Raw genomic sequence first — 27,526 nt, forward strand, 5'->3', positions numbered from 1 at the left:
ATGAGTCCAGAACTTCTGAAAATGAAGGAGGTTGCCCTTATTTACCTTGATAGGAGTGGTGGCCTTCAGAAATTGGTGGATGATTGCAAATACTACAATGGTACTGTGGATTCAGTAAATTTTTCTATGCACATTGATAAACTAAGCAAACATTATTTTAAAGTCATGTGCTCTGAGGCTTCTATGTTTTCCTACAGACTCAAAGCAAAGTTATGCTGTTTACCGATTCATAATTTCAGTAAACCCTTCTGACATTACTGAATTGGACGCAGCTCTTGGAAATCAAATTTTGCATGAACCCCTAAAAGCTGCACAGATTTTTCAGTCGGTAAGTAATGTATAACTTCCCGAAAGCCAAACATACTAAATATTTTAAACCAAGTTCTCCTTTGCAAAACATTTTTTATTTTCAATTACAGGTGTGTTTCATAGCTGTTAAAACCCTGTCATTAATTGAACAATTACAGACAGAGGCCCAGGTGAATTTGCTAATTTGTTTGACTACACAGATAATTTCTAAAGCAATATTAACTTGTATTTACAAAGGGGGTGGAGGGATTGGTATTAACTTTTTCAGTTTTCACTTTCACTTTGGTCCAATATTTTGCCCAAAATATGTAAAAATACTCAGCAATTTTTATCCAGACCTATTCTGATTATGATTCAGTAGATAAATACACTTCTGCTATTTTTAACTTAGTGTATACTCAAGTCCAGGGACACACTAATCTGCCACATACAGCTTGTACATGCAAGTGTGTGCCATATATCTTCTTTTAAAATGCAACTCTGTCTCTCTCATTAGATTAGTATAGTGCTGAAACCAACACACTTACCTTCTCTGCCAAGTTATGTCCTCAGTCTGTGTGAGTTTCCATTCAATTACATGTCTCAGAGATTTTATATGTCGGAGGGAATAGTGATTGCAATGGGAATGGTAACAAAATATACTCAAGGAGCAAGATTCCTTTGTTCGGAAGACAGCTGTCCATTTTCTGAAGGTAAAGAAATGGAAATGGAAAGTACTAGATTCAAAAGTTTCTCTGATTAGCTCGTTAACTCATTTTTTAGATTAACAATTTAAGAAAATGCTACATGGGAAAATTGTAAATTAATATTAAATTTTCATCTAATTTATGTAGAGGAAATGTATGCCAAGGACAGTTCTAATGTAGTTAGAATAAGACAACTTTTCAGTACCCAGGTCTATGCTGGAAAGTTCTTGATAGTTTATTTAAAGCGGCAAACCCCTTGATGAAAGCAAATTCATATCAACTAAACTATTCTTTTCCTGAGTCCCCTGAAAGAAATAAGCTGGTCGAGGCCAACCTTTCAGACAGGCATGCTACAAATGGGCTTGGAACCCTCCCCAGTGCCACTCCAATCCCCTTCACCTGCTCAAGCTGCTGCTCTGTCTTCTGTTCCTTGCCCTGTTCTGCCTGATCTGCTGTTCTGCTTTGTGCTCCCTGCCTCATTCTCCCTGCCTAATCTGTTACTGTACTTTCTGTTCCCTGTCCTGTCCTCTCCCTATCTGCTTTATGCCACACATCCATGCTGCCTATGCCACTTGTGGCACCTGTCCTACCACAAGTTTTCAGGGTTAAACACCCCTAAAATAAACTATGATAGCAAAAGGACTTTTTTCCTGGTATTTTTGATGTGTCTGTGCTGGGCTTCTCTGTCAGTATAAAAATATGGTAAAGAATCACACCCTCAACCCCTAAAGGACATTAATCTCCTGGCAAATGTTTCCAGAGTAGACCTGGCTAGTGTTGCACCCCTACTAATATGGACTGACTAGATTACTGTGAAGAAATCCATCCTGGTCTAGGACTTTTTTCAATTTTGGTTTTTCTGGGATAATTGCTCAGAGTAGTTATTTTGGTGTTGAAGTCTCTGATGGAACAAGCCCTAAGGGTTTTGTTTTGTTTCCATTTACAACATTAGTGACTACACAGGTGTAAAGCAAAACTGATTTCCAGTATTTGGATATAAACTTGGAGACCTCATCTATTTTTGTATGCCATGCATAGGAATTTGCTCTTGTCTCTTGTTTTTTTCCTCACAGTCAGGCCAGCAGGTTAAGAATATGTAGTTCTGCCATCCAGTGGTGAAACTATAATAAAAAAAAAGATTAAAGATACCACAACGTAGGTTCCAGGAAGCATAGAACATGAGACAAAAGTATTTTGGAAGCATACGATTTGAGAACTTCTGATTTTCAGTTCAATATTTTAACTATTTTCCTCACTCTAATTTAGGCTGTGTCCCATTTTTAAATTACCAGGATGTTTTCAGAGCTTATACTTGACACATATTAAGCTACATTCAAAATCAGTTTGGGGTTTTAAATAACTTGACTTGTGTTAGAAATTTATGAAAAAATATGAAGAACTGATTGAATGCTTTTTATTAGGATTTAGATACATAAGAGTACATCTACCTGGAGCTACAGAGTCTGCCACAGTGAGGAATGATTTTGTATGCAGCTTGTGCACCTCACCACTGCAGGAGGACATGAAATTTAGAGTACTTGGTGGTGAGAACTGCATCATTTTATTTCTAATTCACACTTATATTTTTACTTCTGTTACATTTCTGTGTACTTAAGTTATTTTGTACTTAAGTTATTTTGAGAAACAGTAAAGTACCTCTCCTAAGAAATGTAATTTTCTACATGTCTTTGTTTTGAAAGATAAACAGTTGGTTGAAATGATTGATGCAAAGGCTCTTAGAGCTTTTCAAGGACACTTCAACAATAAGCCACATTTCAGGATTCAGTCTTTTACAGTTTTTCTAAGAGGTAAGTAAGCTGTATGTTAATGTGCCTCACTATGATATTGTGAGCTATTTGTGTTCCTTTTTAACAAACAGCAGAAATTAGATTGCTGATTTCTGTTGTTTCTTTCTTCCTCCTTTCTACTTCCTTTAGTCATGTTGTATCACGTTAGGACAATGTTTTTGTAATATCCTTCCTCAAACTACTTATTTTCTTAAGGGATTTTTTCCCCATGATCTCTGTTTTTTTGGGTTTCTAACTTCTATCACAAACAATAAACAACTTTAATTTATTTAGACATAAAAGATTGAATTTATTTTTATAAGAAAATGTTTTTCTGGTGTTCTTCTTATTTTAATTTTGGTATTTGTTATCCAGCATCAACATTTTTTTTTATTTCTATTTTGTAAATTTAATCATGAACCATGCAGCTAAATGCTAATGTTGCACACAAGTGGTTACAAAATAGAGCTTTTGGGTCAGATACTGGGAAGTAATGAATGCTGTCTGTTTCCACAGACTTCAATGGATTTCGAGGGCATATAGCATCTCACAGGCTCAGCCTCATTATTACATTACAGAGCAAAAACTCCAAAAGGGGGCACTCATTTTTTTAATGAAATATCTTTGGGAACCATCACATTTGTGGGAAGCATCACATGTGCATATTTTTGCATTGTCTTCTAGTCTTTTATTCTGGATCCTCCCTTTACCCAAAGTATTTTGCCATCACATTTACAGGGTTGTCACTGACAGCAACATTACAAATCTCAGAGCAAAATTTGAGTGTACAGGCAAAGATAACAGCAGCATCTAAGTACTCAAAAGAGAAATCTTGAATTAACTCATCTAATCCATCACTTACCTGGTGCCCTAAAAGTTAGACTTTTCTGTACAGTTGCATTCCTAACTCCTGTGGTTGAGTTGAAATCACCCTATTGTTTATTTCCAAATAAATTATTTTTCTGATCTCAATCATTATTTTAAAATACTAAAAAATGCTTTCTACTCTTATTCTCCAAGCTTTAAAGCTTTGGATTTTCTAATAAATCTCCTCCATATTTCCATGGGTATATTTTCTTTCTAGATGAATTGTCCAACAAAGTAAAAATAGGAAACAGATACAGGTTTATAGGAATTCCAGCTTGCGTACAAAATGGCCCACAAGCTACAGTATGTATAGAGGTCAACAATATACAGCTGTATACTCCCAAAGGTAAAAGTGTTTTACACTAAATTTAAATGGCTAAAAACAGATGATGACCTTGTTAGAGTCTGAATTTTTGTCTAAATGTCAAAACTAAAGTAAATCCAAAAATCATCTAGTTCTTCATTAAGTTCTCTGCTAGAAGATCTTTTGTGATGTAATCCATCCAATGTTAATGTTTCAGTTTTAGGAATATGTCTATTAAAACGATAAACTTTTTTTCTACTAGATCCTTCTCATATCAGTGACAATTTTAAGTACCTGCTTTCACTGACTTCAAATTCATGCTGGAGGTTTTCAGCCATACTTGCCAATATATTTGCTTCTCAAGTTGTTCCACCAGGCACTTACAATACTCTCAAGCTGTCTATGTTGCTGAGTCTAGTACAGACATGTGATGAAGATACTGAGACAGCAGGTTATCTGGATCTTTTGGTTGCAACAAGTGACACTCTAATAGTAGACAGGTAACTTAATTTCTTGTTTTACAAATAAAATTAACTTTAAATAAAAATTAAAATGATCATTATACCAGAAGGATAATGTTGGTTTATTAATACATGAAAAAATAACACATTTTTGTATAATCCTGAATTCTCTTTGTGTTTTTCATCAGTTTGCCTACTCCTCACTATTATACTGGTAGGAGAGGAAAATGGTGGAAATGCCATTATTGTATGTAAGTCCATGGGTTTGATTTAAAATCTGGCTTTTAATATATAAAGATTTTAATAGGCAGTCTATCACTATCTCACCAAGCTTTTAAGACTGGACCCACTTAGCAAAGGCCAAATGACAACTTTCTGAAATCAAGAAGGACAAGCTGTGGCTACAAGCACGCCTCTCAGCCTAATGTAAATTTGCTGATAGCATTTTTTGTTTTGTTTTTTTGACAAAGGCTTTTTGTCCTGATGTTTACTAGTTAAGTTGCTGAACAGTGGGAATAAGGTCTGAATTGCTGCTGGCATTTGTATCGCTATAGGACTTTTTGTTTTGTTTTTTGACCTGGGCAGTTGACAGCGATAAAAACGCTAGCTTTATACGCCAGCATGCCCACTCTTGCTATCACTGGTCAAGCTGAACTGATGGCTTCAGGTATAGGAAATCTTAGACAAAAAAACTCTAGCATAGTCATCTCTTCAGACATATCCTGTTGTCCTGTAGAGCATCTGCAATACCTTTGCAATTATGCAAAAATTAATAGAACACATTTTCCACTGTGCAGTTTTAAAATCACTTTTTCTCCCCAAGTATGGTTATATTTCTTTTGTCAAAAAGGGATACAAACCTGGCAAGTATCAACTTTTTGTTCAGTCATTTCAGTTGTATCTTTTTACATTTACCCTTTGATAAAGGGTTAAAACTAGAACAGACTTAAAGACATGCAGACAGAAGTCAAGCATGGAAAGATTAAAACAGAAAGGATCTTTTTTCCAGTGATTTAACAACAAGTGAAAAAGAGAACAAAAACACCTATTTAATAATAAAAATAGGAATATGCTAATTGATGTTTTTGTAGCATCTTGTACTTGCATGTAGCACTTTACAGCCCAGCCCTAAGGGAACTTATTTGCTATCTGCATTAGATAAATATAGGCAGGAAGATAAAGTATCTAAGATAAATCCGAAACTCTCTCCTCATGTTTTTGTATACGGAGCTACGCTTTTGTTTCAAATGCCATTAGACTCCTGATTCACGTTTACTGTTGTGTCATAGCATACTGTTTATTAATACTAGGACATATCCTGCCCTCACCTTATACAGACACCAGGAACCTTCAGCATAGCAAAATTCACAGGGTTCCCTTGAATGGGAGAGGCACAATTTGAGATGCTCACTCACAGGTGTGTCCTGAGTCCAGGCCCCTCACCCATATCAGGAGGAAGCACTGGGGGATGAAGTAGATGAAAGCAGGGGCAGAGCTTTCAATTCCATAACTATGTAGATCTGCAGGCCTTTCCACATTTCTGACAAAATGGCCAAGAGAACTCTTTCAGTAGAGACTTGATCTTGCACCTTCTGAAGTCAATGGAGAAGTCCTATGGAATTTTGTGGGGCAGGATCAACGTTATAAACTTGGGGTTGAATTACCCTAAAACTATTCATTCCACAACCCAAATTTTGCTATCTGTGTTAGACTAATACAAATAGAATTAAAAGCGTATTGTTCTTTGTGTAGTCAGTGAAACTAGAAAGGAACTATTAAAGATAAATTGGAATAACTGTTTCCAAATAAATGTCCCTTTCACAGTAATGTGCAAGAAACCGTAGATTTTAACTCTGGGCTCAGAAATATTTTAAACTCCTATAAAAGGATTTGATTTTGTTCCATTTTTTCCCCTTTCTAAACGATATTTCATTTGAGAGATGTAGAGCAACCTTTGTTCTTTTTAGTTCTGAGATGTTAAATACAGTGTTATTATGGAATAGTAATATATTATTGCCTTTTTGCAAAGGTAAAACAGTAACTGAGCAGTAGATATTGAAAATTGTTGATGGAACTACTTTATTTCCCAGGCTTTTGAATTATAGCATTTGCCTTGTGCCTCGGGGCATACGACACCCACCATCTAGCAACATTTTTCCTACTGTGTGTAAAGATAAGCATGGAACTGGAACTGCTAGTATTCAGGCTTGCAGTGCTTTGCTGGCTAAGGGCGGTGTATGCTTCATTGGAGAACTGTCTTCATACAAGAAAGATAAACTTGAACTTCTGCAGTCAGGTAATCTCTCAATAGATGCAAGGTGTCTTTTTGCCAATGTGAGACGAGAACTTGCTGTCTGAGGGCTGCATAGGAGAGGCAAGCAGGGACGAGCAGAACCATGTAGGTTTACACAATACTAAATGGTAATGAGAAAATAAATAGGGATTTATTATTTACTGTCTCTTGCAATACAAGAACTCGGGTCACAAAATGAAACAAATAGGTAGTAAGTGTAAAACTAATAAAGGGAAGTTCTTTTTCACACAGCGTGTAATTAAAATGTGAAACTTGCTGCCACCAGGTGTTGTGGAAGCTGACAGTTTAACTAGATTCAAAAGAGTGATTGAACACATTCTTGGAAGAAAGGGCCATTAGTAGCTATTGCCTAGGAGATGGGAGTACAGCCTCTGAATCAGAACGTCCTAGAGATCATAAATGCTGGAGGCTGAAAGTGGGAGAGAAACAGTAGAAAAAACCCTGGTCATACCCAGGGTTTTTCATTGGAGCCATGTAGGTCTAAGGACTTGGGCAGGCAAGGCTCTTTGGGTAGATTTCATAGATTCATAGACACTAGGGCTGGAAGATCGAGTCCAGCCCCCTGCCCGAGGGGCAGCAAGTCAGCTGGGGTCATAGGATCCCAGCAAGATAAGCATCCAAATCTCTCTTGAAGGCATTCAATGTAGGTGCATGAACCACCTCCAGTGGCAGGCTATTCAGAGGAGGGGCACTATGAAGTGCTTTGGGTTAGAGTACAAGGCAGTCAAGGGGAAAGAGACTTAACGGTGGGAGTCTACTACAGACCCCCCAACCAGGGAGAAGAGCTTGACCAGGAATTCTTGGGTCAGCTTACAGAGGTAGCGAAGGCTAAGGATGTGGTAGTCATGGGGGACCTGAACTTCCCGGACATCTGCTGGGATGAGCAGTCAGCCAGGTCTGAACACTCACGTAGGTTCTTAGACAGAGTACAGGACCTCCATCTAACCCAGGAGGTGCACAGCCCCACCAGGGGAGACACCTTGTTGGACCTAGTGCTGGCCATGAGTGATGACCTGGCAAGGGGGCTGTGGGTGCTCGACCACCTGGGCGACAGCGATCATTGCCTGCTGGAATTCACCATTCTGCGCGAGGTGGCAAAGGCATGCAGTAAGGCAGTGGCCCTAGATTTTAGGCAAACTTCAGCAAGCTAAGGAGGATAGTTGGAGAAGCGCTGAGGTCCCGGAGGGGGAGGAGCCAGGTGTCCAAGGAGAGTGGTCGCTCCTTAAGGAGACGATCCTCCAGGCCCAAAGGAAGGTAATCCCAACCAGGATCAAAGGGAGCAGGAGAGCACACAAGCCTCCATGGCTCACCAAAAGCATCCGGGAATGTCTCCTTGCTAAAAAGGAGGCTTACACCCAATGGAAAGAAGGGGTCATCACCAGGGAGGACTATTCTGCAGTTGCTCGGAGATGTAGGGGGGTAGTTAGGAAGGCCAAGGCAGAGATGGAACTGGGACTAGCTTCCCAGATTAAGGACAATAAGAAATCCTTTTTTAAATACTTAGGGGGTAAAAAGAAGGTCCCAGATAATGTGGGGCCCTTGCAGGACGCGTTGGGAAATTTGGTCTTCACACCAGATGGCAAAGCTAACATGTTTAACGATTTCTTTGCCTCCGTCTTCCTAAGTAGGGACCAGAACAGCCACCTCCCTGCTGGGCCCCCCTCCGGCCCCAGGGAAGGCACACCTGGGCCAAGCGTTAGCGAGGATTTAGTTAGGGAGCTTCTGGAGGGGCTGGATGTATTCAAGTCAGCCGGTCCGGATGATCTCCACCCTAGAGTTCTAAAGGACTTGGCCGAGGTCATTGCAAGACCCCTGGCACGGCTTTACGAGCACTCGTGGTGCTCAGGAGTGCTGCTGGAGGACTGGAAGAGGGCCAATGTGGTTCCCATCTTCAAAAAAGGGAGGAAGGAGGACCCGGGAAACTATAGGCCAGTTAGTCTTACCTCGATCCTAGGCAAGCTGTTCGAGAAAATTATTCTGGCACACATCCAGGAGGGGCCAACAGGGGACTGCATGCTTAGGGGCAACCAACAAGGGTTCATCAGTGGCAGGTCCTGTCAGACCAACCTGGTGGCCTTTTACGATCAGATCACCAGATCATTAGATGCAGGGGTAGCAGTGGATATAATCTTCCTGGACTTCCGGAAGGCTTTTGACACTGTCTCTCACCCCATTCTCATTAAGAAACTGGGGGGCTGTGGTGTAGACACCCACACAGTCAAATGGGTCGCCAACTGGCTGGAGGGCCGCACCCAGAGGGTGGTAGTGGATGGGTCCTTCTCAACCTGGAAGGACGTGGGCAGTGGGGTTCCGCAGGGCTCGGTCCTCGGGCCCGCACTGTTCAACATCTTCATCAGTGACTTGGACGAGGGGGTGAAAAGCACCCTGTTCAAATTTGCTGATGACACTAAGATGTGGGGGGATGTGGGCACACTAGAAGGAAGCAACAGGCTACAATCAGACCTAGACAGGTTACAAGGGTGGGCGGATGAGAATAGGATGGGCTTCAACACAGACAAGTGCAAGGTGATGCACCTGGGGAGGCACAACCGGCACCATACCTACAGGTTGGGGAACTCCCCTCTTGTCAGCACGGAGGCAGAGAAGGATCTTGGAGTCATAATTGACTCCAAGATGAACATGGGCTGGCCTATGAGTAGAGGATACGGGACCTGAACCTGTTCAGCCTCCAAAAGAGACGGCTGAGGGGTGATCTCGTGGCCTGTTATAAACTAGTCAGGGGGGATCAGCAGGCACTGGGGGAGTCACTGTTTCCTCGAGCACTGCCAGGAGTGACCAGGAATAACGGTCACAAGCTGACAGAGGGTAGGTTTAGGTTAGATATTAGGAGGCGCTACTTCACGGTCAGGGCGGCTAGGGTCTGGAACTAACTTCCAAGAGAAGTGGTGCAGGCTCCTACCCTGGGGGTGTTTAAGAGGAGGTTGGATGAACACCTTGCTGGGGTCATTTGACCCCAGTACTCTTTCCTGCCATGGCAGTGGGTCAGACTAGATGATCTGCTCAAGTACCTTCCTACCCTAGAAACTATGAAACTAAGACCTTGGGTGCTTGGACAGTGAAGAAATTCTTCTTTATGTCCAGCCTGAAATGGTCTTGCTGAAGTTTATAATCATTTGACCTTGTCATCCCTCGGGGTGCTCTGGTGAACAATTGTTCTTCCAGATCCTGGTGAACACCCCTGATAAACTTATAGGTGGCCATCAGATCACCCCTGAGCCTGTGCTTTTCCAGGCTAAAGAGCCCCATGGCTCTCAGCCTGTCATCATAAGGTCTGTTTTCCTGACCTCTGATCATGCACATGGCTCTTCTCTGGACTCTCTCAAGCTTCTCCACGTCCTTTCTGAATTGTGGAGCCTAAAACTGGACGCAATACTCCAGCTGCGGCCTCACCAAGGCCGAGTACAATGGGAGAATGATGTCCCTGGATTTGCTTGCGAAGCATCTATGGATGCAAGCCAGCGTTTTGCTTGCTTTACTGGCCACAGCATCACATTGAATGCTCATGTTCATCTTGTGGTCAATCATGACCCCCAAGTCCCTTTCATCCGTAGTGCTAACCAGTGTAGCACTGCTGAGACTGTTAGGATGCTGCAGGTTTTTTCTCCCAAGGTGTATTTTTTGGTGTTAAATACCATCAGGTTCTCATCTGTTCAATTCTTGAGCCTTTCAAGGTCAGCCTGGACTGCCCTCCTGTCCTCACGTGTGGATGCTTTACCCCAGAGTTTGGTATCATCGGCAAACTTGGCCAGTCCACTTCCGACTCCAATGTCCACATCATTAATGAAGATGTTGAACAATATGGGTTCAAGGACAGAGCCTTGGGGGGCCCACAGGACACCATGATGATTGACTTCTATCAACCACCACCCTCTGGGTCCAACCACGGAACCAATTCCCCAGCCAGCGGATCGTGGTGGACCCAAGGCTGCAGTTGGCCAGTTTTGCCAAGAGGTGATCATGGAATACCAGATTGAAGGCTTTTTGACGTCAGGATATATGACATCAATCTCCTCTCCCTTGTCCAGGTGATAGGTCACCTGGTCATAAAAAGGGATAAGATTGGTCAAACAAGACCTACCTGCAACAAACCTGTGCTAGCTATCCGTCAGGATGTTGCCATCGGCCAGTCTGTTGAGAATGGCCTCTTTAATAATCTTTTCTAAGACCTTCCCTGGGGATAGTCTGATAGGCTGATGGGCCTGTAGTTTGCTGGATCTACTTTCCTCCCTTACTTGAAGATAGGCACCACATTGGCCTTCTTCCAATCTTCAGGCACCACACCAGAGCACCAGGATTTCTCCAAGATGTGCCATGATATGATACCTTTTATTAGACCAGCTCTTTGTTTCCATCTCTGCCACTGTGTGGCAGGAAACTGGGCAAGATGGACCTATGGTCTGACCCAGTAAATGGCAGTTATGTTCATATGTTTAGACTATTAAGATCATCCAGCTTCTAAGGAAGGTGGGTGCAGGTCCACTAAGGGATTTCAATGTCTAAATTCAAAACTACATTCTTCAAACCCCTTACTCGGTTGCTCTCCACCCCTGGGCTTGTCTGTGCTCAGCATAAAAGTTCCTCAGGTAACTACAGATGTGATTTTTGTACTGGCCCAGAAGTACCTCAGCCTCAGCAGGGCTCAGGGCTCCTTTACAGGAGTCTCGCACTGAAATAAGGCATTGCAAGACTCAGCACTTGTGACACCTAGAAGTCCCTTACTAGATCTGGGACCTTACACATGCAACTTTGTCTAAGAGACCCTGTAAATCCTTTCAGCAACCTACTCCCAAATGCTCTTGGTAGTCAGCATTTCTCCTTACCTCTTGAGAAAGTAACAGCCTCTAGTGCCAGAAAGTCTGACCTGCCAGACAAGGAGGGGGAAAAAAGTGGCTGTTAATATAGAGCTGAGGAAGGTTAATGAGATTTCTACGTGGACAGATCTTTCAAAAGTAAGGCATATGGATTATTTATAACAGGAGAACTGCATAGCATATTAGACTCCTAGAAAACTGTCTTATGCAGGACCCAAGTCCCAACAATGGAAAGCCTTCATACAATTATCCCTCAAATTATAAGCAAATTTTACCACGTAGTGGCAATATAGTTTGTGTCAGGAGAAAAATCCTACTCTTGAAATGAGATGAACAGCTGTCTCTCTTACAGCTCTTTCAATTTGAACAAATCAATATAGCCTTACCTGGATTCTGTTTAATTTCCAGGCAAAGCAGTGGCTAGTTAGATTACTGGTAGCCTGCCTGGATTGTTCTGCTGCCTTATACTAGCTAACTATGCCAGTTTTATCAGTTTTTGCAAAATGGGCTATGTTTTTCTTTTTAAAGTTTAGTCCTGGCTAGTAGTCTGACTTAGCTTTTGTCAAGCACAGTTGTAGTTTATTTACATTTTAAGTGTAATATAATTTTACATCTTTTTAATATTGAGCCAAATTTTGCCTTTTGATGAAAGTAGCACCCAATATGATGCATTGTTTTCAAATTATGTAATAATCTTAAGCTGCTTTGTACTGTTTTTTTTCCCTTGCATGAACAATGTTCCCTTTTTATAATTGCTCTTATATTTTTGTTTTTGTTGCTTGGAAGAGATTGACTTCCCTGTAAAAATAAGAATACCATATAATTATGATTATCCTGAGATTCTGCATTTGGGTTTGGAGATTGGCAGTTGAACTGCTGTCATTTAAAGAAGCAAATATTGTTTGGCTTGATTTAGTGCTGGAGAGCAGAACAAGTACAATATTCATTCCTGGAAAGAAATATGGAGAAGATGCTGACCAACAAGTTACTCTTCCAGTTCAGACCAGCTTCTGGTCTTTTGTCAATGTGGATTCTTCCTCAAAAAAGCATGTTCAGAAGGATAACTCTCTTATTGGCCAGATGGTAAGGCATGTTTTTGTTCTGGCAATACTTGTACTATTGTAGATGGATCTTGCTGCTTCTGCTTGTGAAAGTGGGAACAAAAACAAAAAGGTGAGCAGCCTAACAAGCTGCAGTGAAACCACTTCAAGGCAGATAGCCTCTAAAATAGGTCTGTTTCTCTAAATATGAAATGTTGGTTTATTCAGAAGTTTGGAACATTATAGAGTCCCTGAGTGTAGATTGCATTGTATAAAGATTATTTAATTTTAAAAATAGTTTGTTTCTCTCAAAAGATTTTTGTACTGACCAGATTAAATAGAGCACTAAAGCTCTTGTTTTCTATGACATTTGCACTGAGTCCAAAGTAAATAGATTTTTTTTTCCTGTTTATTAACAAAGATTATGTTGAGACTTTATTCTCTCACGCTGCTTTGCATCTTTTTGTTTAGGACTTGAGTTTCATTTCAGCTAACCTTATAGATGCTTTTGGGCTTTTGATACACTGCAGTGAATTATCCTCTTGCCAACTAGTTCTTCCTCTTATGCATCACATCTTGAAGAAAGCCATTGATCCAGAAGAAGCCCTTTATACAGTTTCACAGGAATTCAGAACACAAGATTATGAAGAGGTAACTTGCTACAAATAATTCAGAATGAGATTTTCATCTGATGATCTAGTGCTAATCTCTGAGGTTTGATGTGGCTTTTTAAGGTGATCTGTATACTGCAGATACTAGTTTCCTCTTGTGTGCCTCATTGTTTCTCACTGAAGTCAACAAAAGTTGCTTTTAATTACACCCATAAAATCAGTTTCCTGTCTCTGGATTAGTGGGTGTTTTCTGAACATATATCTAGTGTGGGTAGTACCATACTCATCTATTCCAAAAACTACAGCTTCAGGACTTCCAGGAATTATATTACAAAAACAACAAAATATTTTATTCTGTTATTTTCAGAAGTAGTTCCTTCAGGCATGAGAGAACACAGGTATGTATGGAGCACAAAGATAAATAGGCCTATGAGCAAAATAGTAAATCTTATTTTTAATATATTAAAAAATAGAAATAGGTGAAAGAAAAGCCAATTTACTACATTTCACAGGGGCCTGAGGGTGCAAGGACGGTTCAAGTCAACACTGTCTAATGTCCCAGCTGCTTGATGAACTAAGTTTGTACTTGTACTTGTTTCAACAGTAAAAACTTTAATTGCAGTCTGATCTCATCCTAAATCAGTCACCAGAAATGGCTGTGGGGGTAGGGAGAAAGACATAACTCCTTTCAGAAAGCCTTATTTTCATGCTGTCAGGCACCATTATTTCATGTGTTGTACGTATAACCCACTGGGTTTTTTGGGGCCCTTGATTTTTTTTTTTTTTTTTAAACAATGATTCAGGCTTGCCCACTGGTACCAGCAGCAGGAGCTAAACAGCTCCTTTGTTCTTGAATCAAGGATTCTGCTACTTAGGAGCAAGAGCTCATGATAGTGTCTGCTTGATGACCAGTTGAAGGTTTATTAGTCAAACTGGGTGTCAGTCAGCACTGAAATCGTAAACTACGGGTTTCTGAGTTTCCAATGGAATAAAATCAGCAATAAATAATCTCAAATGGTGACATATTATGTAAGGAACTGCTTTTAAGTCTCAGTTTTTGGTCAGCTATAACTTACATTTTGTATTCACAGGAAGGAAAAGTAGGCTTTAAAATGTTACTCCTGAAAAGACATCTGAATTCTGGTGTAAATAGGTTATTTTTTAGCAACTTTTCTTACAGTGCCGGAGCTGAATTTGGCAGTCTTAAAACTGTTGCCTACTAAAGAGAGAACAATCTTTTCAAATGCAACAATTTCACCTCCCATCCACTACGCACCAGATTATTCAGAGATTTAAAAAAAAAATAAGCACAGCACTCAGACCTGAGTATTGACTGTCACAAATCTATTATGTTCAGTTCTCTACCCTTAATTTAAAAAACACTTTACACACATTTAAAGTTATACTCTCCTTTGAGAGAGTATAACTTTAGATTACTATATTCCATTTATTCTCATAACTGAAGCACAATATTGTTTTAAAAACAGAAATCTGGTGTGGTACCCTTCCGTTAGTATACTATTTATTTTTAATGTATTTAAATGGATCAAAGGCTGTTCAGGATTAAAACAATGATGCAGGTTGTTTCAACATATTTAATGAAGCCTAATGATTTAGTGAACGAGCTCCATCTTTTTGTATCAGCAGTATTCACTTCACTATGCCAGGGGTGTCAAACATACAGCCCATGGATCATATCTGGCTTGTGGAGCAGCTGTCTGGCCCTCTGGGCTACTGGCATGACTGGGGGAGCGACCTATTGGAGAATCTGGAGCTCTCAGGCCCTGGTGGACATAGCAATTGGTGACAGGTAGGGCAAGGGCTGAGACCATCCCCATCACTGCCTGGCTGCTTTGTCCTTCCACGTTGCCACGGCCCTAGCTGCCAGGTTCTGCTGCACGCTCTGTGCTGGAGCTGCTGCCACCAGTGTGCTCCAGGCTGGAAAATGGGAGCTGCCACCACTGCTGGAACTTTCTTATGTCATGAGCTAAATCAAACTCATAAAGAGCCCTGTAACCCAGATCCAGCCTGGGGCACAAGGTGAGTTTGATGCCCATTCACTGTGTGAAGTTACTTGGTTGTAGTTCTAAAAACTGTTAACTTAAAAAAATAATGTCTGTATACAGGCAGTCCAGACTTACGACAGACACATTTGGTTCCTGAAAGCCTAGTCTTAGGTTGAAACATTGTAACTTGGAACCATTTTCCCATAGGAAACAATGTTATAAATGGGGGATTGGTTCCTGAACTTTTCACCAAAATAACCCAGAATTTTGTACTAAATCAATTATAGATGAGTAATATAGATACATTAATGTATTTCTATTGTAAATGGGAATCATATTCATTTGGAAGGGCTTCTTTGAGGTGACTGCTGGACTTTTTGAAGGGCTCTTGGCTGGAGTCTTCTCAAGAGTCTTGGTTGCATGTTTTTCTGGAGTCTTGTCTGCTTTCTTAAAGCAAGTGTCCAAGGAAGTTTGGACAGATGTTCTCCAGGGAGTTGGGTGACGCAGCAAACTTGTTTGCTGGCGTGGCATCAGGTCAGATCAAGCACTGTAGTCAAAACTGATGTCAGAGTTGAAACGCTGTCAATTTACAAATGTCACTTGAAACGGTGTAAGTGGAGGACTGCCTGTACATTACTGCCCTGCAACTTGTTTTAAATGTAGTGAGGTGAAAGCTCTTCTTTTGCAAAGCTTTCCTTATACTGTCTCTTTTAGTTGATTGTATTTGCTAAGAATTTGCAAGTAGAACTTGATCCAGAAGCAGAGAGACTGATTCATGGCTACTATCTAGCAAGTCGAAGAGTCAGGACAGATTCTATTCATGGATCAACGCTATCAGCATCTGCACTGAAAATCTTGTAGGTTTTAATTTTCATATTAAATTGCTTACTTCTTCTATGTCTTAAAGGGGGATGACACTTCCTGGAAACTCAGCATTTCAACCAATAAAAACCTGGCCATCTTTGAATACAAAACTTTGTTTTCATAGCAAGTATATGCTAGTTCATATTTATAATTCAGGAATGTTCGTTTGTTCTACTTCTGCCAAAATTAGTGGTTGAGAACCATTGAAATGTCTGTTCAAACGTACTGTATTTTCTTGCAAATAGTGTGCCCCTGTATATGGAATGCCTCTTGATTCTGAAGGGGAGCTGAGCCTGCCCACCACACTACTACCAGCTTCACGTTCTAGGTGGGATCTGGAAACTGACCCGGTACACTGGTCCAGCTCCAGAGCCAAGCGCCAGGTCTGATCCCAGGCATGGGCTCTAGTGCATTGAGTCCAGGCCTGACCTGGCACATGGCCTGAGCCAGTGCAGTCCTGGACTCAGCACATGGCCCCAGGTCCAGCACACAGGGCCAGACCCAGCACAGGACTCTGATGCCATTGTGAGGGGTCGGAATCAGCACACCAGATCTGGGGCATGTGCTAGGCCACACCTCATGGATCAGATCTGTCGCACCCCGTAACACCGGTGCACCCTTGACCTGTGAGCCTGGGTCAGCACGACTGGCTTGGTGCGAGGAGGGGGATTTATGACCGGGCAGGTGGGTGATAACCGTGAACAGGAGTCAGGATGATTTAAACACAGTGTGATGTTTTCACAAAAGATTTATTTTACTTATGCTTCTGATGGCTAGAGCGTAGGCAGTGGAGTTGATTTATTCATTCAGTTACAGCATGCAGATATCATGTTACCCAGCATTTACAGGGTGGGTAAGACAGTTGCTTCCGAGCGATTCATATAAGCCGTTGCAGTCTGCAAATTACTAAGAGCTCTTGATAAGAAAGATAACGTCAGAGATAGAGAAATAAACGGGGATACGCCAGAAAGATAACGTAGGCGGAGAGAAATATTCATGCACGATCTGTTCTTTTTGAGTGTATACGCAGTTTCTGTTCTCTGCTTTGGACGGAAGTTCTTTCAAAGTTTTATCTGACACAGGTGACCAATTATTATACACCAATTATAAATAATTAATGAGTTGGCACTTGTGCTTTCTTTGTTTGCTCAGGTTTCATAAAAAAAAGGGGGGGTTATTTTTACCTGGGTGGTACTGGTTCTGTTTGGTCACAGGATGGCGCGTGTAGCATATTTAATTTTACAACTTTACTAAAGTCAGTTAATCTCGTTACTATAGATACTTTATCTTTTGTGCTGGGCTGTCAAGGTCAGCTTCTCTCTTTCGTATGAGAACTCAAGTAATTTGAAATGAGGCACAGATAGGGGTGTGTATATGCAACACTGTTAATACAGAGGCATAAATTACAACCACAAAGTTTGTTGTGTTAGCTTCTGACCCTTTGTCATCTGACCTTTTGCCATCAGCATCTGAAATCAAAGACTTTAATCTTTGACAAGATCTAGCCATGGGCCAGCCCCAGGGATTGGCACAATCCAGTGTTTAGTTGGGGACAAGGGGCCCCCTCTGGGTCTACAAATTTGGCAGCAGAGATGGGAGGTGAAGGGGAAGGAGAGCAGTGGCAACAGGAATTGCCATAGTTCCACAAGCAGCAGCAATTAAAGCTGCCATTGCACTACTCCTCCCCACCCCCAAAATTCCACATCCCTTTTTTTTTGTATATAATGAGGACACTTTCCCCCAGTTGTTTTGGGGAGGGAAAGCAGTGGGCATGAGGGAAAACATGGTATTTGCTCATTCTTCAGGTATTAAAACAATTATTATTTAAGAACCAAAGGAGATCAAGTTCTGATTGTTTCAGTACCCTTAAGCTTTACCTCTACTTGAGCACTGCAGTTTATGTTAGTTACATAACCTTCTTGATATTTACCTGTGCGGCAAAATAATTATTGCTCAGTGGTGTAACATATTACTCCGTATTTGGTAGCACACTAGAATAATTTCAAGTGGCCACGATAACATAGAAAAGCAAGGTGATCTAAGCTTTAGCAACAATCCACACACCACAGTAATTAGCCATTTACTTATTCCATCAGTGTTTGAAAAAGTGAAATAATCCTTGCTTTATTTGTTGTACAGTTAGCCAGCATGTCTGATATTGGCATTTTTGTCTCCAAGAGTTTCACTGTCTGAAGCACATGCAAAGCTGAGTTTGAGGAGGAAGGTACTTGAAGAAGACGTACTGATAGCTGTCTTGTTGCTTGAATCATCTCTCACATTAAAGCATGGTAAAATAGTTCAGCTTTAACTAACAGGTGTCTGCTGTTAACACTATTGGGTTTAAATGAATTCTGTAAAAAAATATTTGAATCATTTTTAAAAAAATATATAAAGAGGCTGTTAAGCTTTGACCTGTTTTTATATCTTGTATTTGGATGGTGATATTTTTTTCATAATTAAGGCACTGTTTCAGTGGTAAGTGTAAAACAGTGAAGTTGGCTTGATACGGAGCAAAATGTAAACTGAAACTCCAACCTGGGAATAAAGACTGAAGAAGGTACAGTCTTATTTTCAGCTAGGTAATGAGGAATGAAAGGAGGAGGAATTCTAACTGGGACAGCAGATCTACCAAAGACATTCTTGACATTGGTAATACAAATACAGGTAAAGTAATACTGCTGGACTCCAAAGTGTGATCTCGTAACATTTCTATACTAAAAGCTCCGCAACAAGCTATTTTAAATATAAATCACTGCTTCTTTAGTACACCAGTAAGCTTTGCAAATTTTTGTTCAGGTGGAAAGCTGCAAGATTTCTTCAGCTCCCAAGGACCATTATGATCTGGGCTAGGGAAATATATCACAAACCCTCCTCCCAAAAAAGGGTCAGAATCTTTATTAAGTTAATACCTTTGTTAATGTTTCTTGCTATGTAACCAAAATGAACAAACTGGTAAGGAGGATTTTCTAGCAACAGGCATGAAATCTATTAACACAATCTCTAATTTCAATTCTTCTATATATAGGTGCCTCCGTATTTTGCGTAGCTCCCAACGCCGTGTTTCCATTTGACCTCATTGATGAGAGCTCCCTGCAGCAAAGAGATGTTTACCTCAGGCAGTGCTACCAGCAACTGTTACAGTTTATTGCCACATATGGGCCTGGTATACACGCTACCACCAATGAAGAATAGAGTGTTTAATTGAAGCACTTGTTCTTATTTTAAGCCTACTGATTTGACTTAAAGTATTTAAAAGTAGTTTTACATTTTTGAGCGATGCAAATGTATACTGTACAGGAAAGTTAGGGTTTTTTTAATGAAACTGCTGCTCCTGGGGATAAATTAATTCATAACTGACATGCGATTAGACAATATTACACTAACTTTGTGTCTAAATATGCCAGTAAAGCCAGGGAGAAGATTATTGGGAAGGTTAAGGGAAGATATACAAGTGTGGGGCAGTGAGAAATAGGATTGAAAGTATTTCTGAAAAGTTAATTGCAGTCAAATGGCTTCAAAGTGAAATAAAATAGGTAGCTTAGAGTTGGTTCATTATGGTTATGGCTTTAGCAAATCTGTGTCTTCTCTCCATTGTTGCTGTAGTTTTTTCAGTTACCTACAAGTTTAGAAAAGTACTTCTCTAAAGATACTGTATTTTTGCAGATCTGAATTTCAGTCAAACATACAGGCAGGTGTAGAGATCAGATGATATTCCAGGAGCAATTAGATGCCCAAAGTAAAATTTAAGACAGCTTTGTTTGTATAGTACAATTAGACAATCTCTGCCCTAAAGAGCTTACAATCCAAATAAGTGAAATAGGCATGAAATATCTTGCCCAATGTCTCAAGGGCATTCTATACAATTCCCTACATAGTAGGAAACCTCTCTAATAAATGAGCACAATAAATGGCAAGTCTATTAATGAATCTTCATGAAGATGAAAATTGTTTGTGGACCATGCAGATATAAGCCTCAATCTCAAGGTCAGTGCATACCAAAACACAACTGAGCATGCCTCAACTTAAGCAAATTCTTTGCAGTAGAAAGAAAAGGAAATATGCCATGTGTCCACTTCTACCAGGTTCCTGGGGAAGCCTGCTGTAACCCTCACGTGTCTGAAAAACATGATGTGGTAAAAGAAGTTAGTTTTAAACAAAGGAAGAGCGATAGTCATTGCATCCACAGAAATAATGTATTTGATGCTTGGTAAGTGATATTAAATCCACATGAAAATTTCAGTGCAGCCATATACAATGATAGGTGATTTGTGGGAGAATGGAGTCACCAGTGGCATATTACAGTGCAGATAAAGCTTCTTTAAAATAAAAATATTTTTTAGTGGTTAGTGAATCTGTCTAAAAGTATACTTTCTTTTAGCTCCTTTGTGCTGCTTCTGTACTTCTGTGGATCTCAAGGTCACAAGACCAGGAGGGGGCAGGTTCCTTCCAACTTCAAAACCTTTAGATTTGTTCTGTCTCCTCTCCTGAGGCTTTTGAGTGACCAAGGTAATAAGCTTCTTGTTTCTAATTTCTACAGGAATCAATAGGTGCTGCTGCCAGTGCCCATTCCCCATCCTTTAAGGCCTAGTCAGGACAGCAGCAGATCCACCAACCTCTAGAACAAAAAGTCAACAATAGAGGAAGTCCACAAGCAAAGAAGGCACTGAATACTTCTTTTGTCAAAATGGCAGTGCCCCCTGGGGGCAGAAATGCATCTTGCTTTTGTATTTGTGCTTGTCCTTGGTGTACAGGAATTGTAATGATCTGATACTGTACACAGGCTTACATAAGTCTTCCTATTACATAGTTATTAGAAAACATTTTGGGGGAGTAAAAGGTGGCAATATATGGACACCTTGTCTTAAACATTTTATTCATTAGTCTAAAAGAAAATATTTCATAAGAGGTTTTTAAAACTTTTTCAAAAATTTCAATTTTTCCAATTTTTTGGGGAAAAAAAACTAAAAAATGTCCTCAGGAAGAAAAACTGTTTTTTTCTGGGCCTTCATATCTCTAATCTTAAGGCAATTGCACAATTAACCATTTAACTGCCAATACCGGTAATGTGTAGAAGAAGCTTCAGGTGCCCTAGGTTTCATTCTTCTCAGCATGTGAGTGAGTGTCACAAAAGCTTGACACAGACATCAAGTTATCCTATGAATTCCATGCTGACTATGAAAAGCAGGACAGTTTATCTAATAAAGAGCATTTTCAAAAGCATGTGAATGCATTAAAAAAAAAAAAATCACAGAAACATGTTATTTTTCAGCAAAAGGAACTAGATTTGGAACCGAGTTTTAGAACTGAATGGAAAAACAAATTTACCTAGCTTATTCAAAGCTGTTCTGGCATCTCAGATTCAACCTTACACATCAACATATTGTCAGATGGGTAAACGGCAAGAGGTAATCATCATTATGCCAGTAGTATTACTTCTGCCTATGCTGACTGAATGACAGGTGGCTATTTCTTTTTAGGTTACTTGTTACAAGTTATTCTGGACAAAGCCTCTGCTGTAGGATAATAAATACATTCAAGAAGACTGAATTTAATTCTTTTGCAACAGGAAGGCAAGACCCAACAATAACTGCAACTTTTTGCCTTCGCTTCTTTCTCTAAATTCTCTCTTTAGATTGCCATACCAAAAATGGCTACTATAACAACTGGGGCCAGTCGGGGGTGGGGAAAAAGGAACAGTTTCCAAGCTGCTGGCCTGGCTGGCTAAACAACAGGCTGGACCCTCAACTGGTAGTGATCCACAATGCTCCGTGGAACCATGCATATTTCTACCACTTTAGGATTGGGCTTCCTTAATAGGAGCTGGTATTAACATCTTCATAAAGAAAAGCAGTATACTCACGTTCTTCTGACTTTAGCAGATGACACAACATCATGGCTGTAGGAAGTGCGTGGAACTTGTGAAAATATCACAGGAGACTCAATTCTCACTGTTTGCAAGAAAATATTAATATCAAACATTCATAAATAACACAAGCTGATCAGGTTATTTGGCTTTTTCAAGTTTGGCTGGCATCTCAGATATACAGATACTCATCAAACATATCAGTTGGGTAAACGGCAAAAAAATCATCATTATGCCAGCAAACTAAATTCCTGCTTACGATTACCATATAATACTGTAAATTAATATTTCACAGAAGGAAAATATTTGAATATTGTCATAGCTTTGTAAACCACAAGATTAGCATCCTAAACATAAGTAATCATTGGTGCTAAAACAAGTCCCACTTTAAAGATAAGGCCACGCGTTGAGACTATACATAAATATTTATACTAGAGTTAAAGCTTAAGCAGTCTGTTGGTTTTAGCACTATTTCTGAATGAAATCTCTTTCACATTTCTAGTTGCAGTGTGGCAACTACTTATTTTCTCCTTGGAGGACTCCGCTAACTTATGATGGGGGTGATGGACTGGGTCTCATTTTGTACATTAATAGTTTTGTGTAGTGAATGAGGCACAATATGCTGGGCATTTGTGTACCTAATGTTTTGTACTGTGCAACAAGCACATGGACAGCATGAAGTTCTGATCTTAGTTTCTCATTTGTAACCAACCAAATTAACTACGTAGTGTTCCTGAAAATCTTTCCTCTGATTTCTAAAAAAACAAGTGCAATTTTGGGACTGTACTAAGAGGTGTTATCGACAGAAGATCATGCTAACCCCTCTCCATCTGACACTGGCTAAGCCTCAGCTGAAGTACTGTGTAGTTTTGGATTGCACATTTTAAGAAGGACATGGAGAAACTGGAGATAACCTGGAAGCAAGCAACAGATGATAAATGGCTGGAATACAAGCTTTAGGGTTTTTTTAGTTTAGAGACAAAGGAGATTTGAGGGGAACGTGACAGCAGTTTCCAAATGTTTGAAAGGTTGCCATACAGGAGAAGGAGAACAACTGTTCTCCATTGCTGCAGAGGGGAAGATGACATAAAGCAATGAATTTAAGGTGCAAAAAAGTACATTTAGATTAAAATTCAGAGGGGCAAGAGTGAGGACAGGGAAACCTCAGCAGTCTTTCCTGCCCAGAGCAGGGAGGCTGGACCCGATGTTCTCTCAAGGTCCCTTCCAGCCTTAAACTTCTGTGAATCTGTGAAACTTTTTTACTGTGAATGGAAGAACAGTGGAAAAAACTGCTCAAGGAAGCTGTAATGTCTCCTTAGGATCATAAGAAAGTAGGCCTGCAAGGGACCTTGCAGGATCATCTAATCCAGCCCCCTGTGCAAGGGAGGATCATCCCAGACTAAACCATCCCAGGAAAGTGTAATTCTAACCTGCTCTTGAAAATGTCTAAGAATGGAGATAGTTTCCCTAGTGCTCTCTGTCATAGTCAAAGTTCCTCCTAATCTCCAATTTAAATTTCCCCTGCTCAAGCTTGAGGCTATTGCTCCTTCACTGGAGTTTTAAAATGCTTCTCAACCCTCTGATACAACTTCTCAACTCGTTTTCTAGCACTCTGCAGCTACAATATTGAGAAATGTAAGGTGGTAATATTGCTTAGTAGTTTACTTGATAGCTACAGGTCAGCAATATATAAACACTTTCCATGGGCTTTCTGAAGTCTAAACACCTAAGTCTCAAGTTGATATTCATGTGTAATATTAAGGGAGAAAAATAAAAATCTATGCATACCATGAAATCCTAGGTAAAGTCTTCATTCTTCAGTGTATTATGTTCTGGCATCTCAGATTCATAAATTTACAAGGAAACAACACTCACCTGGGTAAATGACAAAGAAGAAATTGTTATTTTGCCAAAATTACTTGTTTATGATATAGAATTACTATTGCATGAGAGATGGCTAGCTTCAGGCTAAGAAAAGACTTGCATAAGGCTACTTGGGTCAGCAAATCAGTTTGTTTAAGCATGATAATTTGCCAAATGCAGGTGCATATTTTAAAGTAACTTCTGAACGTTAAAAGAGAATTCTCATCCTTGAAAAAGGGACTGCTGCATAACAAGTGGGGATTTATCTGTTGCTTTTCTCCCCTTCTCCCTCCAGAGAGAGAAACTTACAAAGTAATTTTTCAAAAAATCTACAAGGATGTACATATGGCTTTAATAGGACACAAGCTTCGTGGCTGCTAGCCTGCTGAAGCTCCCCAAGTATCATATGTACAATACATGAAAAATACTCAGTTTTGATTTCAAGAGTTCATGTGATGACACCTTACTGTCTGCAAAGGAACAGTATAATGGAATTCAGGCAGAGGACTTGTGAAGCCATTGGAGACAAGCACCCACTCACCAACTTTGCTCATTACTTTACAAAAAGAAATCCACACATCATGTACTTCAAACATTCATAACAGCACATCAAGTCATTTTCCTTATTCACAATTCCACCACAATCTCAGCAGCAGAAATTGTTTATTTGGAGATGAGCCATAAGTATATCAGCAGAGCAACACTGCAACAATATGAAACCACTACCCATTTTCAGTAACTGAAGTCCTAGGATAAGCCGAGTATGACACTTACTTAGAGATAACAAAAAGTTAAAACAGAAGGCATTAGTGTTTTGTCCATAAAAAGGAGTTGTGGTCAGGAAGATAAGTATGCAAAATCATTGATTTTAGAAGGGTATGATGTTCCTAATGAGTAACCATTGCTTTTTCCCTTTTGGCCCAGTTAGATTTGACAAGTATGAAAAATGAACTAAGGTTAAAGGTTATATGTCCCCTGCTTTCTGAGCACAGGTTTCTTCGTAAACACAATAGTACATTCCCTATAGAGTCAATTCAAGGTCAGCACTCTTCCCATAATCTTGGTACAATTATGCTACCTCAGAGACTACTAAGACAAGACCCTGATAGGAAGCACTCCCAAGATAACTAATGTTTCTAAGTATGTGCTGACAAAATAGAAAAAGCATGGTCAGAGTCACTGGACAACACTTTGCCCAAGCTCCCCAGTGACAAAGGGGTAATTTATCATTAGAACTGGGACATGCATCTGCTGATGAAAGTTATTTATGAAGACATCAGGATCAATATGGTTCTTCAGCTGTCCAATTTATCATTATACAGAAAGCTTGAAAGGCTGAAAATAACTCAAAACAATCAATTATTTTCCAATAGCATCTTCAGTATATTGCCTAATTAAATCCATCTCAATTTCATAAAATATATGCAAATTGCAGAAAAATAAAAAGGCATCTTAAAACAAAGAGCAAATAATGCATCAGCAACTGCATTCCTAATGCAACTAAAATCAATGTATTAGTTCATCTTTAACAGCACTGGATTTTTTTTTAAAGCAATGAGCAATTTTTGGAGGCACATGAAGCCACCCTTATCTTTTTAAGTCACAGATTGTATATTAAATTTTAGGAAAACATCTGCCTTCTCATCTCTAAAATGCAAGGGATGCAAGAATAACCTCATTCTTTCAGCTTTAAATTGGATTGAAATTAACTCTTTAAATCTCAGCCTACATTCTAGTTACAGATCTCCTGTTTTGGGCAGTGCGCTGCAGGCCTGTAAAGTGGCCATTAAGAGGAAAGATGCAGCGCGTTCTAAATGGCTTCTACTATCAACTCAGTGACTAACACTGCAAATATGCCATTATGCACAGGGAAATTTACAGTTTACTTCTCTTGAAACTTTAGGAAATTATTCTTCAAATATAAAAATTCAACACTAATTATTAAAGCACCCCACTTTCTTTTCTATTACAACTCCACAATTAGCAAGATTTCTACTGTTCAATTTTCATACTGTGAAGTGAAAAGCCAAGTTGGTTCTGTGCAACTAACTGCTCTCTTTCTCCCCACAGTGAAAAAATGCAAATTGAAAATATAATGAAATGAACCAGGGGTTTACCAGATGGACCCAATCTCTTTCTGTGGTTAGGCAAGATTTTTCTTGGGGGAGAAAATGCGAATTTTCTCCCCCAACCTGCAATTCAACTTCTTCCTATCCTGGGCCCCTAAGCAAATGAGGAGAGTGGTGCTACTTTCCTTCCCATTCTACTTAACCCTATTTTAAGTACCCCAACGCAGGGTAGCTCAACCCCCAGTCCAAAGAGCCAGGCTATCCGACTTCCCCCAGGGGTCTGAAAATTTGCCTTCATGCGAGCCATGGCACCAGCTGCCCCCCTGCTGCCAAATCTGGGTAGCCCACCGGACCGGCTGCGCGTGGTTAGGCCTGATGTGAACACGCAGGAGGCATGCCAGGGCCTGGCCCTGCAGCGCAGGCCGATGGGGCAGAGCAGGGCCCCTCGCCCGGGGCAGCCGTCCGATCCGGGCCAGCCCTGGACCGCTCCTCTGGCCCGCGGCACCGCCCGGCGCAGGGAGGAAGCGGCGAGGGCCAAGCGTTAGCAATCTCACCCGTACCACGCGGGAGGAGGCAGCGGCCTCAGTTCCGGAGCCGCCCGGCCCGAGCACGAGGCGACCGCACTCGTCGCCGCCGAGCCACTAGGCAGCCCGCCACCGGAAATGAGCTTAGAGCTCCCAGGCCCCCACATCCTCCTGCGTGTCACCTGGCAACCACTCCCGCCCTCCAGCGGTCCGCGGAGTCCGCCGGCCTCCTCAGTGCGCCTGCGCGGCACCAACGCTGCCTTCTTTGCGCTCTCGGTGTTCCCGCGCTGGGGAACCGGCCGCCCCCCACCTGCCGGGCGCCGCGAGGGCTTTTGCGCTGATACCGGCCCGACTGTCGCCCGGGTTGAGGCGAAGGCGCCCGGCCCCTCCCCTGCGTGCTGGCCTTGCCTTGCGGCGCTGCCACACGGTTACACTTACCGCGCAGGTCCCGGGTGAAGCGCATGATGAACTTAGACCGGCCACACGGTAGTCGCGGAAGAAACGTGACTGTCCGGCTATCAAAGGAGCCAGCCGGCTGTAAAAGTGCTTGAACATGTGATGGCGGCCTAGCTGGTTTCCAGCCAGCTTTCATCGGAAGCTGAAGCGGGGCCTTCGGAGACGCTCGCCAGCCTAACCCCGGACCGGGACATCGTGTTCAGCCCTGAAGACCTGCCTGCTACAGAGCTCCCTTCAGCAGCCAGCTGCGAGCGTCTGTCTCCTACAGCCTGCCTCTCAGCGTCTTGTAGACTGGAGAGTAGACGTTTTAAACGCACCCTTGCTAGACTCACAACCCCCTCGGAAAACGCTGCCTTCGTTTTCACTTGTTTTTTGGCTACAGTAAAGTACTAGAAAAGCCTTTCCAAACTTTTCTTCAGCATGACCCCATTTATGGCCCCATTTCCTCAGCACAGCTCATTCTCAGCCCACAACCCCCCACCCCCATGACCCCATGGAACCGCTGGACTAGAGCCATTCTTCTGTCATGCGAACTTGGAAAAACCAGGACAGGTCCAGTTGCTTTTCACAGTGTGGGTCCCTATTTGAAAGCTCTGGGCCCATGGCCAAATGAGCCCACGCTCGGTTCCCAGGGAAGAAGTGGCAGTGGCATGCCTTGCACCACAGCTAC

General features: G+C 41.1%; 1 protein-coding gene, 1 long non-coding RNA gene and 1 other non-coding gene across 4 annotated transcripts; 1 reads left to right on the top strand and 2 right to left on the bottom strand.

Moving 5' to 3' along the window:
* On the top strand, positions 1 to 19,273 carry MCMDC2 (minichromosome maintenance domain containing 2). The gene is made up of 14 exons (XM_090040094.1): positions 1 to 100; positions 198 to 328; positions 420 to 479; positions 806 to 1,001; positions 2,417 to 2,539; positions 2,696 to 2,803; positions 3,867 to 3,995; positions 4,216 to 4,453; positions 6,505 to 6,710; positions 12,477 to 12,643; positions 13,072 to 13,251; positions 15,932 to 16,074; positions 18,260 to 18,369; positions 19,107 to 19,273. The coding sequence occupies exons 1-14, from the start codon at positions 1 to 3 to the stop codon at positions 19,271 to 19,273; spliced, it is 2,058 nt and encodes a 685-aa protein (XP_089896220.1).
* LOC149869314 (uncharacterized) lies at positions 19,273 to 26,582 on the bottom strand. 2 transcript variants are annotated; one of them, XR_016441447.1, is made up of 4 exons: positions 26,437 to 26,582; positions 23,733 to 23,819; positions 21,942 to 22,029; positions 19,273 to 20,197 (listed from the first exon to the last, which is right to left on the bottom strand). It is a non-coding gene; the product is annotated as an uncharacterized LOC149869314 (long non-coding RNA). The 2 variants fall into 2 exon arrangements; XR_016441446.1 differs by having other exon boundaries at positions 19,274 to 20,197; positions 26,431 to 26,572.
* On the bottom strand, positions 22,108 to 22,184 carry LOC149869315 (small nucleolar RNA SNORD87). The gene has a single exon (XR_016441534.1). It is a non-coding gene; the product is annotated as a small nucleolar RNA SNORD87 (small nucleolar RNA).
* Positions 26,583 to 27,526: the final 944 nt, after the last annotated feature.

The sequence above is a fragment of the Crocodylus siamensis genome, chromosome 3, assembly GCF_052110815.1.
Source record: "Crocodylus siamensis isolate JL-2025a chromosome 3, ASM5211081v1, whole genome shotgun sequence".
Taxonomy (NCBI): domain Eukaryota; kingdom Metazoa; phylum Chordata; order Crocodylia; family Crocodylidae; genus Crocodylus; species Crocodylus siamensis.

Bases quoted from the DNA above. Each gene is read 5' to 3' on its own strand.
- MCMDC2 (XM_090040094.1), top strand. From the start codon at position 1: ATGAGTCCAGAACTTCTGAAAATGAAGGAGGTTGCCCTTATTTACCTT. The intron at 2,540-2,695 runs GTGAGAACTGCA...TTGTTTTGAAAG, and splicing joins GAAATTTAGAGTACTTGGTG to ATAAACAGTTGGTTGAAATG. The intron at 13,252-15,931 runs GTAACTTGCTAC...TGTCTCTTTTAG, and splicing joins GAACACAAGATTATGAAGAG to TTGATTGTATTTGCTAAGAA.